The 18,925-nt window shown below is 45.8% G+C and overlaps 1 protein-coding gene across 2 annotated transcripts; it reads right to left on the bottom strand.

The window, feature by feature from the left end:
- Positions 1 to 2,224: 2,224 nt before the first annotated feature.
- LOC138541542 (DBIRD complex subunit ZNF326-like) lies at positions 2,225 to 15,513 on the bottom strand. Of its 2 annotated transcripts, XM_069641766.1 has the most exons (10): positions 15,380 to 15,513; positions 14,562 to 14,661; positions 11,674 to 12,079; positions 10,405 to 10,585; positions 10,016 to 10,118; positions 9,446 to 9,593; positions 5,956 to 6,052; positions 5,123 to 5,253; positions 3,931 to 4,026; positions 2,225 to 2,900 (listed from the first exon to the last, which is right to left on the bottom strand). In XM_069641766.1, exons 2-10 carry the CDS (start codon positions 14,654 to 14,656, stop codon positions 2,667 to 2,669), a joined length of 1,491 nt encoding a protein of 496 aa, XP_069497867.1. In that variant the 5' UTR covers positions 14,657 to 14,661; positions 15,380 to 15,513; the 3' UTR covers positions 2,225 to 2,666. The 2 variants fall into 2 exon arrangements, with proteins under 2 accessions (XP_069497867.1, XP_069497868.1); XM_069641767.1 differs by lacking the exon at positions 11,674 to 12,079 and having other exon boundaries at positions 15,380 to 15,461.
- Between the last annotated feature and the right edge of the window lie 3,412 nt (positions 15,514 to 18,925).

The raw sequence follows: 18,925 nt of genomic DNA, 5'->3' as shown, positions 1-18,925 counted from the left end.
AGTGACATGGTCAGGCTCCGAATCCTAGCCACTCCATTCAAATACTCACTTGGCCTGGTTGCAGTCGCAGGGGTGGTCGCTAAAAGGTGGATCCTGCAAGGCTAGAACCCCTCACTCGGCAAGCCTGGATTAGAGACTTAATACATGTACAGGAAACTAAAGAAATATGTTCAAAATGTGGTACCTACCTGCAGACCGCAAGATATTTGGGCCCCACTGAGGAGATATCCGAGGGCATCCCCAGACACTTTGGGAGAAGAGTCATCCACGGATCTACGTGAATATCCGAGACCAAGCAGAGAACACGAAAACAGTCACCCACACGTATATTGCAAAGTGGACCTGAACTATTGCATAGCCTGCTGTATAATAAAAATTGTATACGTGCAACACTTGGACATGTGATGCACTTGTTAAATCTTAAAATTAAGAATTTTTTAATGTAGCGTCGAGCAGCAACTCACAATATTAAGAAATGACTCAAAGGTAGCACGCCTACAGGACTCTGCAAGAAACAAGTCTAACCATGATGGTGGAACAAAATAATGTCACTTTTCGAACTTCCAAAACTGATATCCCGGATTTGGGGTTGGCATGCATAGGATTTCGTGACCGAGTACAGAGCACATTAGTTGCAGTAGACTTTGAAGTGACCATTAGGCAAATTTAATAGACAATGTACCCAGGTACTTTTTTGGTGCAGGTTTCCTATGAGGTGGTGGGTTCAAATGATCACTGTCTGCACAAAATTAAAATTGGCAGATTTATTTTCTGTTTATTAAGATTTACATTCACTATAGAATAAAAAGCTTTGGGATTGCCAAAAGATATTTGAACTAAAGATGCATTATATATCCGAAGTCAGGGCACCCCTCTGCAAGAAGGAACATGGCATGACCAGTTCTAGTCCGCAGCCATGTTTTAACTCACTGTACCCTTTTAACAAGGAGGATTTCCATCTGCATATCAGTCTTTCCCCGTCCACTTTTAGTCCAGCACCAGTGTTCTTTCTTGCTGCGGGGCACCCCGACACCTTTTGAATGTAAAAGTAACTTGGGCTGGTCACTCTAGGTTATCTAGGGTTATTCAGGCGTGGACCGCTTGCTAACTGCTCAGAGGCGCAAAGCTACACCTCACAGATGGGCTGAAACACGTCTGGGGTAGCTGTTGGGACTCTTGTTCTAAGGAGGATTGCCTCGGAGCTGGACAGCTCAAGTGGGCAGGACAAAGAATATGCAGACATTCCTCCTTTGTGAAAGATAACAGCGAGCTACAGCATGTGGCTGCGGACTAACATATCATGCAGTGTTCCTTCTTGCAGTATGACGCCCTGACCCGTTTGAAAGCAGGATTTATGTTGCATGTGTGGTACTAGAAGAAATGCTTTATTTCATGCTAGGTGTGAAGTAATGTGAAGCAGACTGAGGGACAAACATGTAGGGAGATCATTGTGTATTCATAGAAATCCGTAGGACGTCCGGAAATTGGAGGGATAGTCTGATGTGTGGGAGTGTAGTTCGACGCATGGAATCATTGATATAAAGTCCTCAGGAACACTTTGCAATGATTATTCATGCAATTCTGCAATGTATTGTGGAATATACTGAAGTTGAATGGTGTGTATATATATGGTTTGACTATTTTCTAAAGATATGTGAACATTTATATGGATTTTAGTAAAGGTTCTCCAACTATGGCAGTTATGACAGGGATGGGTTCCAAACACCAAACCATTTAACGTCAAGTAGCAATAGCATTAAAAAAATAGTAATAGCATGCAGTGAAACTATGCCCTTCAGAGGTTGTTTCGAATTAACATTTATAGAAAGCATTAGGTATGTGCACTTAGCTTGCAAGAATGTCCCCTCACAAGTATGGAGTTGGTTATTGGGAACAGCAAATTGGAAATTGATAGCACTACAAAGCAAGGCATAAGAAACGCTACGCCAATAAATCATTGGAATGACTGAACGCCTTCAACAGCAAGGATTGCACTACTTGACCGTTAATCCATTCACACATGTTGGAATGTAAATGGCGTTGCCCTAAGCAGCAGGTCGGAATCCAATCCAAAATATCAGCATTAACAATACTTTATCGGGAACCTCAAAACGATCTTGTGTGTAACAGGCCTCAGAGCAAAATGAAGACGAGCAAATGTATGAAAACGTGATGTTTTGTGATCGTAGTGCCTGTAGACACCCTTAAAGGATGATTACACCACCTTTTGTAAACTTTTATTACTGCAAGAGCAGACAGTTAATACAACCAAGGATACTTCAACTTGTAACGATAGTTAAACCGCTCACAAAACAAATAGTGCTCAAAATGTCCCAAAACGTATTTGCCACTGCAACTTTCTCATTACTCAAAAAAGTTGACCACCAACATAGGACTAGAAAAGTAGGCTTAGAAAATAACTATTTGAGCTTTAGGGCCCGATTCAGAGAAGCATTTATTAATGGCATTGTCGCACTGAAAAACGGTCAGAATCAGGCCCTTAGTACGCTAAAAGCAACTTAAAAACAAGTGTTCACCTCCTCTAGACAATCAAAGCATCTAGAAATTGGAATGCATGTCTGATGAAAAGATGGCGACCGCTCAACTTAGCAATAGTCTTGTAATTTGATGAACTGTAACCAGGGTTTCCCCTTCATAGAAGGCTCTCAATTTTCTTCTGCCGTCGTCGGGTCATCATTAGGTTCTGCAGCTTCCACATCATTAGACTCTTCCTCATTTTCATCAACTTCCTCTTCATCGTTTTGCTCATTTTCCTCCTCATTGACTTCTTCCTGGACCTCCTCATTGTCCTCATTTACCTCTGCAGCTTCCTCAACTACTTCAGCTGCTTCCTCGGCTGCTTCCTCGGACGCTTGTTCAAGTTCGAACGGATTTTCACCCTAAAATAGACCATACAAATTGCGTTGTTACTTGAACAAAGCGGGAACTACTGGAATACCTCAAATCAGACCACCAGAAGGAGAAAAGTTAAGCATGAAAATTAGCAGCAATCAGAATCTTTGGTAGGGCCAAAATTAAAATCTGCATTTGTGGCAGAGGTTCCATTTTAAACGCAATGCTTATTGGTCAGCCGGTAAACCCATCCAAAATAGTGCATCATAATGACATAGGGTTTCAAACTAGGTTGAGATTTAAATAAGTAAATCTAGATCCAAGAATAAAGCGATAAACTACTTGGGGAGAGGGTTTATGGACCAGTAGCTTGGGGCGGTGGGTAGAGCAACACAGGGACAATACCAAGTTAGCTTGACCATACACCATGCCAGTGTTCTACATTGGAAAATATTTTACCAGTCAGTCCTGTACACTTTGCCTATTACTTCCACCTACCCATCAACTCACAATTTCCTAATATTTAACTTCTCACCCAACCCTCTACACAACATTCTCCAAAAATGCAACCCACTGCTCAGTGACTCACCCAGTGCACCCGCGATCACACCAATGATCGACCCAACTATGCTGTCCATGGACTGCATGGTCCTCATATTTCATGCTAGGTCACAAGCCCCCACACTTGCTCTCCAACTGCCAAAGCTAGTTCTGTTCAACTACTCACTTTGTCTAGTCTTGTTACAGCCCCTACAGTGTAGACTAGACCTTGTAAAGCACCCACACTATCTGCATCTTCACACTGCCTGTTCCTCAGCAGTGGATGGATTCACAGACACTGGTAAACTATGTTAGTGATGGCCCTCCAGACGAAGCAGCTTGTCTAGTGCCTCTCATAACCAGTGTTTTTCCACGACCGGGATTGGGGAGCCCGACAACCAGGTGGCTTTTTTGGCCAAGTCAATGATTTTATGGTCCCACTATTTACCAGTGGCATAAGAGCACTAGTCAGGGGGCAATTGGAAAACCATTAAGTTAATAATGCAACATTCACACACTTAGTATCTAAAATCTTACCTTGGCAAAGAGTTCATATCGCGACTTAACTATTGGATTATTTAGGATGCTTGTAGCAGTCAGAACGCTCTCCCTTTTTATTAGTTCCTTATATGCCTGAAAGCAGAACAAAAAAACAAAAAAAAAAAATCAAACTTCACATTTGCACACCCTGTAGGCTTTCCAGGTAAAAATCCACACGCTATCATGTGACCAATTACAAAGTAAATTGTACTAGCAGACAAACGTTGCACAAACTAGGGCAGGGATCAGTGTTGCACAAAATACATGTTCTATCACACTCTAGAGGAGTAACTACTAACATCCATGGGAGACGTAAGGATTACCAAATTCAAACCAGATACTAATTTAACACCCAAAAACTTTATGGTTTGAAGTAGCATGTGTTTTGAAGCACAACAGTGCCAATGTTTATCCGAGAAAGGAAAGCAACGGGCAGAGTTAACTAGGCTCCTAACATTGCTATTACAGCTTTGGTCAAACTATAGTATTGCATCCAAGTGAGCATTACTTGCCATTTCTACTAGACAGGAATACATGACTGCCCTGCAGCTGGCAACAGAACTAACATACTTGCAATTCTAGATCCAGATAACAGAACTAGTCCTTAAATGGGTTGTTTGAAGACCATATCCATAAACAAAAGGGTTTTGGGTCGGGTGGATCGCTCTGGGGAAGCGCTCGTCTTGGAAGCAACCCAATGATAAGCATGGGTTTGATACCTGGCCCTGTGCGTAAAGGCCAGACTAAGCCGAATCAGCCAATGTTTTTACTGGCCATTATATATATATGCGTGCTTTATGCCTAGAGCTCAGCAAGTTGCAATGTAACCAACATAAACGCCAACCAGTTTTTAGTGCAGGATCAGGCTGTAACCATACATTGACTGCTAGAATCAGTGATTTTTTAATCCTGATATCACAACGTTTGCCTGGCGTCATTTTGTCAGTCAAGCCATAGTCAATGCACAAAAGTGTGTGCAAAGTTCAGGAAAATTTCCAGGCAAAATATGCTAAAGTGTTGGCACTACACGCATGATTCTTTAGGACAATGGGTAAATGTGTGAATCAGTGCAATTTAACTGGTTAAACGTTTGCCATCAGCTATCAACATTGCAATTTTAATTTGTAAATCAGTTTATTGCACACGTTTGTAATGGACTGATGGGACTCAAGTTGAAAATCCAACCTACCAGTTTGCTCTTTGCATGATCTGATGACTTGATATGCTGTTGCACAGAACTCTGCAAAGCAGGAACATACGCACTGCAAGCACTGCAATGCACTGTCTCCACTTTCATCATGTGTTCTTCGGCAGAAACGCCTGGTTAAAAATAAAGACCAAAATTGAGATTAGAATGCATGATATACAAACTAAAAATGATAAAATACTGGTAAATATTTCATACAATGGGTAGGGTTGGCATGCACAACAATTCCAAGGTAAACAAGGTGACCGTTAAAAGATTAACATTTTTACTTTGTTCAGTGTTAACACGAGTAAGCCAGACTGTAAGGGATCAAAGAAGCTGCAGTAGGACAAGCAAGTTCTGCCAGAGCAGGTCACAGAACCTGTCCCGCTGACCCGTCTAACTAGTCACCAGCTTTCGCAGACTGGTAGTCCTCACAGCATTGCCTTTGAACCTCAACCAGCTATGTTTGACCCATGCTCGAGGCACTGCGACTGCTTTATCTGCAACAGCCTAGTTTGCTGTAGTTGAACCACCAAAAAGGTACCATTGACCATAAATAACCCCATTAAGTTTATTTCGGGGCCCAAAGACTGGTTAGGTCAGCTATGCATTCTCTACATTTTGTATAGCCCCTGTCCTGTCCGTGAGGTTTCGATTTAGTTTTTGCAGATGTACATAAGTGGTCCATTAATGCAGTCTCTGGAAATGTCCTTTAAAAATACCAAGCACGTAAAATGGCGTTCAAAGAAAAACATGGACTCAAAGAAGCGTGACCAAGTCAATGTTGGACAGGAAGATAAAACAGCACTGTTACATAAAATGTTAAATCTCACCTTCCAAAATATCCTTTTCTGCAATTTTTGCCGCCTCATTCTGGTTAGTTTGTGCCTTACGCATAGCAGTTTTCTTAAACTTATTCACCATGCACTCCTGCAAAGAGAACATAAGTCAGACTACTTATTGATTTACTTGATGGCCAAAGTTAAAGTCTGAAGTCTAACCAGACATTACATCAGAAACAGACCATACACGTTCAGTACTTTAAATAGAAACCTGCACTGCTGAGTACTGAACCATTAATCCTTTCTCTCGTAGCCTCAAGCCACAAGTTTCCTACACCACCGACCACTTGACCCCATATCACTATCGTTCACTTGCTAGCACAGAACCATGACACGACTACACCAGCAGATATCCTGCTACCTACCTTCCGACCTGTTCAATGAGTAATGTGTTCAATAAGGTACTTTCTCCCACATTGCTTGTCGGATTTGGGTTTTACCGTAATGGAAAAACGTGGCCGAAAAAAACAGCGTTATTGGCTGAGAATATTGTTGTTACAAAACTCATTACCCCCTTCCCACGCCCCAACTTATCTTGCAGCAGCACTTCGCTCTGTGTCTCTGCGACGCATGTTGCCATTCACTTCCGTGAACAGAAACTGTCACCACAGGGCACTTTACTTTCCGCCAATGGCTGCGGGGAAACTAATTGGGAGATTCGGTCGAAATTATTGGCCGTTTGAAGATTTTCGTACGGCTGGAATTCGACCAAATCTCCAATTCAGTAAGCAATTTTTGCACCAGACCCAGGCAAAGGACTGCTCACGTTCCCTCAAATAATTGACTGCCAGCCCAACTACTTTCCACACCCTCAGTTCCAGCCCTCCCAACTGGTCTCAGCAGAACCATCACTGCCCCAAACCCATCTGCTCCTCAAACTGGGCAAGAAGTGTATCAATTACCTTCCCTCATCTGTGCTCTTTGGTACAGCTCCACGTCGGACTCTCCAGAACCTCAAAAACTTTCCACGACCCCCTTCCTCCAAGTGCATCACTGTTTCAGACTGGTAAGTGTCTTGCACCCCTCCACTTCTGACAACCATGTTGCTTTCTATCTCCTATCCTCTCCAACGGCTTCACTACCCTCCTATCCTCCCATCACGATTGCAGACTTTTATGTCACGGCTTCCGCCAGAGACTGCCATCTCTTCAATGCATCCGATCTATGGACTCGCTGCATGGTGTATACTCTCCCATCGCCTCTTCTCCCATTAATGGTGGCACTCACTAGGAGGTTCTCCTAGACCTCTTCGCCATTTCTAAAATCTTGTTCATCTCAATGGAACCATCAAGGCCCAGGGTCCTCAACCCAACCTACTCTTGGACAGGCTCCTCCCTGACCTCTCCAACCTTGCCCCTGCGTCCCCCACCTCCTTTGCACAGGCACCCCTGCCTTGCTGTACTGTACCAGCTCCCTTGTTGGCCTTGACTCCTTCACCATCCTCCACTATCCGCCTGGCCCTCTAGCTCCCCCCCTCCCCCAAGCTCCTACATGGGTGATAAACATCCATCTAGACTGACTCCTCGGGACCCTTCCGCAACATGTGACTAGCCCCATCTATCCTACCCTCTGGACCCATGCACACTGCAGGCCACACCTTGGATGTTCTCATCTCTACCCAGATCCCTCTTGGACAGACCACTCTACAATGCATCTTCAAGCTGGCATCTCAGCGCCACCAAAAGCTGCCAAGCTTTTTTTTTTTTAAAAGTTTGCAACGAACTGGCCAATCCTGTAGCAGCCTCTTCTCGTTACACCTAGCCAGGAACTTTGCTCGGCCCTGGCTCCACAATTCATCACAAAAACCCTAGACCCCTTTCTTCCACCCCCACAGCATACACCAACTCTGGAGCCTTCCTTGCCCCGCCCCCTTTTCTTAGCCTTTCCTCCCTCACCCAATGAGGTCACCAGACAAGACCCATCGAAGGCCTCATCCAAACAGGTGGACCCCTGCCCCTCGAAAATCATTAGGGACAATATTGACTTCTTGCCCCTCCTGATCTCTGCAATCTCCCTTGAGCACCCTCTGCCGATCCCTCCATCGACTGAGGGTTTCTACACCCCATCTCCACGACTCCTGTCTTGGGCAAACTTATGGAGAAGGTGGCCACTCAGCTGACCCCTCCCAAACTCCCACACTGAACCTATTGGCTGCTTCCATGACCATCAGTCTGGTTTTAGAGCAAAGGCACGGAAACTGCTCTTCTGAACACCTGCTCTCATCTTGACACCAACCAATCCGTCATTATCCTTAACCTCTCCCCTGCCTTGACATATTTAACAAAATCCTGATTGTCTCTGTGACACCCTGGGAATCACACGTAAGGCGTGTTAATCGCCTTTCTCTCCGACCGCCCATCCCAGGCGAACTTTAAACTCAACTATTGCTCTCAACCGGTGGCGTTCCCCTAACCTCTCCGTGGTCCGTCTACAGGGCTACCTTAGCACGTGCGATTGCCACATCACCTCCAACTTCCAATGTTGGCAGATGACATGCAACTGTTTTAAGCTACCCTCAGCCGCCACCTCCGTGCTTATATCAGACTGACCGCAATTCAGTCAGAGTGCTGCAAACGACCTCTGCCTCAACGCAATTAAGACAGATTGTTTGCACTGGAACCCCTGCCTGCTTTCACACTTGGCCCTGGCACCCACACCCACCTGTGAGGCTAAAAACCTTGTGTCATCTTCCACTCTCTCTCCTCTCACATTTCGAACACTTCAAAAGTATCAGCTACACATCCTCAGAGGTACTCTACCTTCTCACTTTCACCCAGCAACTCACTGTCTCCAAAGCCCTGGTTTGCTCTAGGCTGGACTACTGCAACAGCCTCTTCCTCAACCTCCCTCCTGCGCCTTCTCATCAGAACTGTACCGCAAGATTTATCCTTTGCCTCAAGCCTGGAACTGCATTCCTCCCGCACTGAAATCTCAAGTGGCTCCAAGGATCAAGTTCAAGACCCTCTGCATTGTCCACAAGGTTTTCTGGGGCCTAAGACCTACCTACCTGCAACGCCGCCTATCTAAATACTGCCCCCACTACCTCCAACCTTCTGGCAGTGAGCTGGGTCTCCAAGCAGAGATTTGGAGGGAGATCCTTATCCTCAGCAGGTGCCTCCCTTAGTCTTGAGCGTGACCTCAAGTTCCGGAAACTATGCAAGACCTTCCTCTTCTCTTTGCTGCGTTATGTAATCTTGTGTATAGGCGCGTTATAAATGCCATATCATATTTGTAGTTTGCAGCACAAGCTCCGTGTTGGCTTTGAAAGTGACCCACTTGTTCACACCATCCAACTACCTTTTATGGCATGGGCACCCTTTTGCTGGCCTCAGCCATTGGCTTACAAGCGCTGCTGTAAGTCACCTCGGATCAAAATTGAACATAATCGCACAAATGCTAAAAACAGACACCAAGCCTAGAAACATAGCCAGAGCTGTTAAGTGTTCCAAAGATAATTGCAGAATTTTAATTTTAAACTCACGTGTAAGAACTGCATGACAACTTTGCCAAATTTAGTTTGTTTCTGAATATGATCCAATGTTTCCTGGTGAGTAGTACTTTCCAAGTGAGCTTCAATGTCCTTTTCTTCAAATGTACGGAATTTACAAAATGAACAGGTAAACGCAATCCTGGGCAAAAAAGTGGGAATTTATTGTGCGAGTTTTAGCAACTGTAATACAGAGTTATAAATGGAAAGGCAGTATTATCAAGTTAATTTAAGGCGCTGAACTGGTCTTCTAGAGGAAAGGTATGAACCAGTATTGCATAGACCTAAAGGTCCTAAAATGCTCCAATCCCCCACCATGCCAGTCACGTTTGGAATTAACCAGATGTTGCCTTATTTAAAATTAGGACAACTTCTGCTGAAGATATTCTAATCTCAAAACAAGTCCAGAGAACCGGCTTCCAAACCACGTGCAAACACCCAGACAGTTCCTGTGACATGGAACACCAAATGCATTAATCCTACAATAAAAGGGCTAGTTGTATGGGGCTCCTACTGCTTGTGGATAGTTTGTGCTGGTCAACTGGTTACATAAGATAAACATACCTGTAGCCATCACCATATTTTTCACTGTTTTTCTCCCTACGCCGTCTTTGTTTCTCTCTTCTGGCTTCAACTCTGCGTTTTTCTTCCTCTTCGTTTTTACCTTCTGTTAAAATATATCTATTAAGCACCCTTATTCATTGCATTTTCAAAGTGCAATTCTGATCACCCAAGAAATACTGCGAATATCCTTGGGCCAAACGCCAATAGATAAATCATTCCATGGAGAATACCCTTCAAGCTTAGCTAAAGAAAACCTAGTAACCCGGGGAGAAGTTGACAAAGCAGCAATAAATTCAGCACATGAAATTGTATTCGTGCACTAATGCAATAAAGTGTATGCAACGATTGCCAAAAACACGAGAAAAAAAAAAGGACAAAGAGATACGTACCAGTTTTTGCATCAGGTTTTGCCAATTTCGGTTTCTTGTTAACAAACGCCCCAACAGGTTTATTAAGTGGCTGCGGCATCTTTCTCTTCATCCCTCTTCCAGCAGGTCCACCAAAACTGGACTTGTTTTGATAGTCCACAACAATTCCAGGTCTCTGCATGCCTCCATATTCGCCCATTTGCTGTAAGACGGCATTAAAATGTCAATATTTTGGCAGCCTAACATCCAAGCTGTACAAAAGGGTCTGGTGATTTGGGGACGTTGCTTTATGCAATTGAATAACCAAATACAAAATAAAGGACTGTTTAGGAATGCTTAAACAAGCAAAAAGTTGCCAGCATGGCCGCTTTAGCTGCACCATGCAGATAATTTGGAAACCTGAAGACCGGAGCTACAATTTCCAATGTGTATTACAAATTAATATTCATCCCACAACCATGCACAGAGAAAAACACAATTACGTTGAAATGTGGGTTGGTTAAAATCAGTGAATTGGTACTGTGGCAAGGATGTATTTATTATAAAAGGCCCAATTATCTACAATCTGTCTAAGCAATTTTCAAAAGTGCAATTTAATGACATAAAATCGGTGCGTGGCAGAAAAGTGCTCCCAAATATAAAATACATAATCTGACATAGCAAGCGTTCAACCAAAGGATAGCTTGAAAAAGAATCACAGGGTACAAAATAAAGCAGCCAGCCTACTACTCCTTACCAATAATTTTCCAACAAGGACTAATCTAAGTTAGGGCTCAGGCCGTGAACATAAATTATGTTCTCGAATAAGAGCAGGTGAATACTGAGGTATTAAAGTGTTCTTTTGTATATTACGTGCGATACTATAGATTAAACGTGGCTATAATAGAAATTAGGTTTACACTAGCAAATTAATGCAAGGGATTAAAATATTGCATCACATTTTACGTCATATCCCTTCTAATTTCTCCAGATACCCCCATTAAACAGTGTATGCTAGTCCCTTTCAAAGAAACTGCTTTAAAGGCAACCGTGTTTTAGAGAATGGAAAGCGAGTGATTGGATTTTCAAGCCTACCCACTTCGGGAATGCTGCATACAGAAAATCGAGTGATCAGGCACACGCTAGCAGAGTGCAAAACCAATGGCACATATCTTGAACGTAACTAGTGTATGCAGAATTCCCCTTTATGTTCACAAGGTCAACTATGAACATTACACATTGCATTTTAATCTTAGGCCTTTAAAGTTAAATATGACTAGTGAAAAGAATCTAAAAAGATTCTGTACTTACTCCACGGCCTCGACCTCGGCCAGCTGACGATCCTCCAAAAGCCTCATAGCTTCTGCTTCCAAACGCACCTTCAGGGAAAGAAGGCATTCCTCTGCCCCGGGAGCCTGCAGGCGCAGGCTTCATTTGGGGTGAAGTAAAACTGCTGTAGGAAGAGTAACTTTCTCTTCCTCTGTCATCCATAAACCCAGTCCTCAATTGTGTACGACTGTAAGGTGCTTCCCAGCTAGACCCGCCCTGGTTTCTACCTCCGAAAGAGTCAACGCTATTCCGGTAGGAGCTTTCATATCGATCATCATAACTATCTGCGAAGCGGCTTGGTTCGGGTTCATTATAACCGTGGCCAGATCTGTACAGATCTGACCCACCCAGAGAAGACCTGGAGTCGTACGACTCATAAGGCCCAAACCTGGAAAGATTGCAATGAGGGAAAGAAAATAAGCGCACTTGTGTTAAAACAATTAATACATGATCAGTTGAAAATCAACTACATTGCAATACTTTAAAAGCGTTAAACAATTTCACAAGTAAGCTGATAGGAGTGGGCATGACAGTGATTGGGAAATAATGTGCCAATTTTCAAGCCCAGTCCTATTCAGCTTTGTACATGAAAAACAATCGACTCACTTGTAATGATATGATGCCAAGTTAGGCGCAAAGAATTGCTGCTTTTTAGCTCCAAATCATTTTATCAACCTCTAATGGGTGAAAGGCTGAGCGAGCCTGGTGTTATAAAGGAAGTTTATTTCTGTGATAGACCACTTAAAACCAAATTCATTCCCAGCCTTCATCATCTCCTTACAAAAGTGAAGCCAAAGCGGCAAACCGAGTTTGACGCCAATAAAGAAGCCATAAATTGATGTTAACACGATATTTAACATGTTGCTCCACTGTTCCTCAACTGCAGATTATAACGAGCAGCAAGCTTTCCAGTAATACAAGTATTTAACGTCGGACAACATCGCACTTCCTTGTAAAACCACCCAATAGTGTAATGGTGGTGTGAAAAAGCTTTTATTCCATTTGCTCAATTTAACAGGCCTTTATTTTAATTGTCTCCTACCCTGGAGCACTCGACGTTGGAGACGATTTTATTTAATGTTAAGTCTACTCGACACCATTTGAAAAAACAAATGCACACGACTCGCATCTTGCAACATTCAAAAGGATCCGCCTACTTGTCTGCAGTGCAAAGTGCGAATAGTTATCCTGGCCCGGTCACCATTTTAGTGTAGCACTATGGGAAACAACTCTGCCAACAGCTCATTTTGACCACGTTTTTAAGTATATTAAAGCCCATCAACCATAGCATCATTTGAGCTGTGGCTGTCAAACATTCACATTACCGGAAAAGAATTGCAGCCATCAACCAGCTCCTGGTGTAAATCCACCTGATAAGCAATGTGTCAGTGTACCCCTGCATACGTTACCTTCCCTTGAACGAACTCCAGTTGAAACATACGAAAACCCCAATACCATGCATCAAAAGCAAAAACCGTTGGTTTTGCCAGTACATCCAAGTTAACCTACCCAAGCAATGGGTTGGCTGGCATAGGGCGTAAACCCCACTGCACTCGTTAAGCAAACAAGGTGTTCAGGGGCTCTAGATGAGTTGCACTTTTGTTCACAGATGCCACGTTTGGTCATTTACACGCCCACTAGCTGCCCATTGCCATGCTAATCCCAGGCACCCATGTAAAATGTGGAAGTATTTCACTCGCTATTTTTTAAAGTTGGGAGTTGATTTTTGGGAGTAAAAATAAGTCAAACAAAGGGTATTTTATAAGCAAGTTAAAATGAGTGATACGTGTTTGTAATAATGTATTTGCGCGTAGCAATTCATTCACACGTTCACTTATTGAGATCACATGACCAACTTTCCCTGTGGTTCCACGTTGCACTATGTGCAAACCTACCCATGCGAGTACGAACGCAGGGGCAAACAAGGTTATAAGCGTGTGTTGCCTATTTTCATGGAGCAAAAGTGGCCGATACACCCAATCTGTATGACTGCTAATCCCAATGGCCATTACCACATGCACTGCCCAGTCCCCAAAACACTTCTTCCCGGGATCTGAGCGAACAAGCTTTACCATAATATGGTGCTACACGTGCCTGCCCTTTTTTTAAGCAATGGGCTTAGAGCAGTAAACGTGCTACTGGTGTAAGCCACTCCCTTCCCTTCATTCAGCCACTCACTTTAAAGCACTATATTGTAAGCCACTGCCTTCACCCAGCCACTCAATTTCAAGCACCGTAAAGTCCTGTTCAAAGTCCTGTTCAATTAAAACAGGTTTATTTGAAAGTATTAGGCATTTGCCAAGCATTGTTATATGACCCAGGTAATAGCGCCATTTTACAACGTTTGCCATCGATGGCCAAATAAAGCAGTGCATGCCTACAAAAAAGCCAAAACGTAGCATTATCAATGCTTGGTCTTTGTTGCATTCCAGGTCAGAAATATATGTCGCGCATGCCCCACACCAGGCACACATACATTCACGATTAGCTCACCTGTTCTGCCGATTCAGCTCAGAGTGCTTCCACGCATTCTCACCGACACCAGGCGTACCGTCTCATTCGACCTTTGTCAGACAACGCCCGACCAACACCACTTGTTAGTTCGAATGTGCACCCTTAGTCCTAACGAGCTGTTAACTCGTGTTAGGAGACTCCACTCACGCGTTACATATGGACAGTGGTGACCGGCACTCTATTCGCACTTTTAACAGCAGAAAGGCAAACAAATGTTGGGAATACGGAGAATTAGCATAATAGCAAAATAGGTAGACTGCCCATTAAAATGTGCGACATAAGTAAAACAAGCATGGGCATTCTAAGATGCCTACAAGCACTGGTCCCAGTTTGTAGACGTTATTGAAATCACGTACCGGCTTTTGCTGCTCTCCAGCCCATAAGATGAAGACAAGTAGGAGGACTCACTTCTCTGTGTTGCATACGCACCATGGCCATAATCACGTTCCATCGTTGCTAGTCAGATAAGAAAAAAAACATTAACATTAACCTCTGCAAACCACATGGTGCCGAAGCGGATAGATATTAACACTGGCAAACTATTAAAACCCAGTAGCACACGAGCACAGCCAGCCGCAACGCCACCCAGCTACTACTAATGTCGACTGAGCTACTTCCACGGTTGTACGGGGAACGTGCAAACCAACATCTTCTTGCGGTTACATTTTGAGGCGAGTGCAATATGTTCGTGTAACTACTGAAATAGCGAGGTAATCGAGATCCGTGACAGGTTTATATGATAATGAATCCTGAGTGATTAACGGCCTCGCCGATCGCATCATGAACTGCGCACCCACTCAAAATGGCGGTGCACCTTAGCCGGGAACAAAGCCCGATTTTTTAAAAATCCTTACAGAAGTGAACATTTTGACGATGCAGGGTCACCAACAGCAAGGAAATGCAATGACACTTCAACAAATGAACGCTTCTGATGCCATTCTCAAAATGGTGGCCCGCAGCGGGCGACTCGGTGCGCGTTTAGGAGGCCGCTGCAGCAACTACGGAAAGACGATAACTATGAATCGGTTGAGGAGAGGGTCTGGCAAACCAATTGGCACGGAGCGGTAAAGACAATTCAAAGTTAAGGTTTAGTTTACAGCATCTGGCGCTTGCTCGGTAGGACGGAATATCAGTTCATGCTTCTCTCTCTTGTCAAACTAATCGTTCTTCTTACCTAAACCAAGCAGACACCTTTCAATTTGTTAAAGCGCAAAAAGGCCGCCGTCCTCCTCCTCGTCGTGCAAGGGCGAAAGAAACAAAAAAAGCCCAATCGGCCTCTTATAATAACAGGATCCTGTACGGATTGGCTGCGATATTACCCAGCGTCAGTAATCACATGATATAAATTAACCAATTATATTTCGTTCCCGACAATGACGCTATACGCTTCTCCCGCAAAGACACACACACTGGCGGCCATTACACACAGCGTGGGACTGACCGTGGTCGGTGAACAAGATGGAGAGCGGTTGGAACTGTAATTCGTCTTGACGGTGCTCTGCCCCGTTTTTCGAAATGAACAATGTTATTTCTTTCAAATAATAACAAAAACATATACTTATTGTAACTAAATTGCCCACAGTATTCCAACTCTAACACATTTCGTAATATATATCTATAATAATAATAATAATAATAATATAACATCACTCATCGCGGTAATGACTAAAGACTTATGGTAGGGTAGCGACTAGTTCCCGCCCACTCTTCCTCACGTGCTCTGTGATGTCATCCGTGTGATTTCGCTGGAGCAATGAAGCGGTTCCGGGGCACTTTCAGTGCTCGGGAAGCGGGAAAGCTGCGGCTGCCTGTGCAAGTGCACTGACTGCCTTTGGCTTGTACTGGTTGGAGTGGGCATTTTATTTTGAATACCGGAACGTTTCTACGAGATCCTAGAGCGTCGGACTTCGTCTTGTCTGGGCAAGGCTCTGGCTGCCAGGCTGCAGGAGCAGCTGCAATCCGCGTGTTATTGGCTGGCTGCAAATACAATTAGCATTTTCTTCCGAGATACCGTGAACGTTCCTGCAAACCACCAGATTTCCATAGGGAACATGGAAATTACATTTAGATACAAAATTCACGTTCAGCTATTCATCATGAAAGGTATGGAGGGCTAAGAAAAGCATCAGGGAGACAGTGAATGGCGGTGTTTAACTGATCAATGGGGGCTAATCGAGTAATTTAATCTTTCATGATGGTGTGTTTAGGATGGGTGGTTTTAGAGGGGTTGACTGGGGCTGAGCATCTGTTGCAAGGGGAAGGGGCATCTTGCTATGGAGAGAGGATGGGGGATTATGGTATTGGTCTAGACTAGAGGGAGGGATGGGGCATCTTGGTGGGGCCTGAATGGTTAGATAGGGCACTGGTGTAGGTCTGGTGGGATAGGGCACATTGGTGTGGGTCTGGGGGAGGGATGGGACCACATGGGTATGTTTCCGGAGGGAGAGATGGGGCACACTGGGTCTGGAGGGTGGCATGGGTCATCTAGGTGTGGGTTGGGAGGGTTGGACGGGGCATCTTGGTGTGGCTTTGGATGGGGGCACATTGTGGGACCGGGGGGTGGTTCATCTAGGTGTAGGTCTGGAGGGCAGGATGGGGGCATCTTGCTGTGTGAATGGAGGGATGGTGGCATCTTGGTGGGGTCTGCAATGCATAGGGGCACATTGGTGTTGGTCTTGTGGCACATTGGCGTGGGTTTGATGTGGGGGCTGGGCACATTGGTTTGGGTTTGATGGGAGGGATGGGGACATTAGTCTGGGAGCGATGGCCGCAAATTGGTGTGGGTCTGGAAGGAAAGGATGGGGCACATTGGTCTGGGGCATACCAGGGTGGTTTTAGAGAGGGTTGGCTGGGGCTATCTGCGTGTGATTCAGGATCGGCACATGGGCATCTGTTGCAAGGGGAAAGGGCACCTTGCTATGTGTAGGGAGGATGGGGCATTATGGTATTGGTATAGAGGGAGGGATGGGGCATCTTGGTGGGGTCTGAATGGATGGATAGGGGCACGCTGGTGTGGGTCTGATGGAAGGGGCACATTGGTGTAGGGCTGGAGGGAGGGATAGGAACATGGTGTAGGTCTGAGCAGAGGGATAGGGACAATAGTGTGGGTTTGGGGTACATTGGTGTGGGTCTGGGGGAGGGATGGGGGACATGGGTGTGGGTCTGGAGGGAGAGATGGGGCTCAGTGTGTCTAGAGGGTGTCATGGGTCGTCTAGGTTTGGGAGGGTGGGATGGGGCATCTTGGTGTGGCTCTGGAGGCAGGGTGTGGGGCACATTGGTGTGGGTTTGATTTGAGGGATGGGGACATGGGTGTGGGTCTGGAGGGAGAAATGGGGCACAGTGGGTCTGGAGGGTGGCATGGGCCATCTAGGTGTGGGTTGGGAGGGTAGGATGGGGCATATTGGTGTGGCTCTGGAGAGAGTTGGTGCAGGCACATTCGTGTGGGTTTGATGGGAGGGGTGGGGCACATGGGCGTGTTTCCGGGTGGAAAGATGGGGCACAGTGGGTCTGGATGGTGGCATGGGTCATCTAGGTGAGGGTGGAATGGGGCATCTTGGTGTGGCTCTGGAGGGAGAGGGTGGGGGCACATTGGTGTGGGTTTAGGGCTCGGGATGGGGCACATGGGCATGTTTCCGGAGGGAGAGATGGGGCAAAGTGGGTCTGGGCGTTGGCATGGTTAATCTAGGTGTGGGTTGGGAGGGTGGGATTGGGGCATCTTGGTGTGGCTCTGGAGGGAGGTGGTGGGACCACATTGGTGTGGGTTTGATGGGAGGGATGGGGCACATTGGTGTGTTTCGGGAGGGAGAGATGGGGCACAGTGGGTCTGGAGGGTGGCATGGGTCATCTAGGTGTGGGTTGGGAGGGTGGAATGGGGCATCTTGGTGTGGGTCTGGAGGGAAGGGATGGGACCACATTGGTGTGGGTCTAGGGGAGGGATGGGGCACATGGGTGTGTTTCCGGAGGGAGAGATGGGGCACAGTGGGTCTGGAGGGTGGCATGGGTCACCCAGGTGTGGGGTGGGACGGGGCATCTTGGTGTGGCTTTGGCGGGAGGTGATGGTGGCACATTGTGGGACTGGGGGAGGGATGGTTCATCTAGGTGTGGGTCTGGAGGGCGGGATGGGGGCATCTTGCTGAATAGATGGAGGGATGGTGGGGTCTGCAATGCATAGGGGCACATTGGTGTTGGTCTGGGGGCACATTGGTGTGGGTTTGATGGGAGGGATGAGGCACATTGGTGTGGGTCTGGGGGGGGGGGATGTGGCACATGGGTGTGTTTCCTGATGAGAGATGGGACACAGTGGGTCTGGAGGGTGGCCATGTGTCATCTAGGTGTGGGTTGGAATTGTGCGATAGGGCATCTTGGTGTGGCTCTGGAGGGAGGTGGTGGGGGCACATCAGTGTGTGTTTGGGAGGGATGGGGCACAAGTGTGTTTCTGGAGGGAGAAATGGGGCACAGTGAATCTGGAGGGTGGCATGGGTCATCTAGGTGTGGGTTGGGAGGGTGGGATGGGGCATCTTGATGTGGCTTTGGAGGGAGGGGATTGGGCACATTGATGTGTCTGGGGGAGGGATAGGGGCACATTGTGGGACTGGGGAGGGGTGGTTCTTCTAGGTGTGGGTCTGGAGGGCGGGATGGGGCATCTTGCTGTGTGGATGGAGGGATGGTGGCATCTTCAGGTCTGCAATGGATAGGGGCACATTGGTGTCGGTCTGGGGGA

Source organism: Ambystoma mexicanum, chromosome 1q, assembly GCF_040938575.1.
Source record: "Ambystoma mexicanum isolate Mex_15411 chromosome 1q, UKY_AmexF1_1, whole genome shotgun sequence".
NCBI classification, from domain to species: domain Eukaryota; kingdom Metazoa; phylum Chordata; class Amphibia; order Caudata; family Ambystomatidae; genus Ambystoma; species Ambystoma mexicanum.
The sequence above is the reverse complement of the archived record's forward strand: the minus strand, read 5'-3'. Positions and strand labels throughout refer to the sequence as shown.

What these genes read in the sequence shown, in the direction of transcription:
- LOC138541542 (XM_069641766.1), bottom strand. Translation starts at nt 14,656, where the DNA reads ATGGAACGTGATTATGGCCATGGTGCGTATGCAACACAGAGAAGTGAG. An exon ending in AAATATGGTGATGGCTACAG is followed by an intron (nt 9,594 to 10,015) that starts GTATGTTTATCT and finishes TTTTTTGCCCAG; the next exon opens with GATTGCGTTTACCTGTTCAT. An exon ending in AGAAAAGGATATTTTGGAAG is followed by an intron (nt 5,254 to 5,955) that starts GTGAGATTTAAC and finishes ATTTTTAACCAG; the next exon opens with GCGTTTCTGCCGAAGAACAC.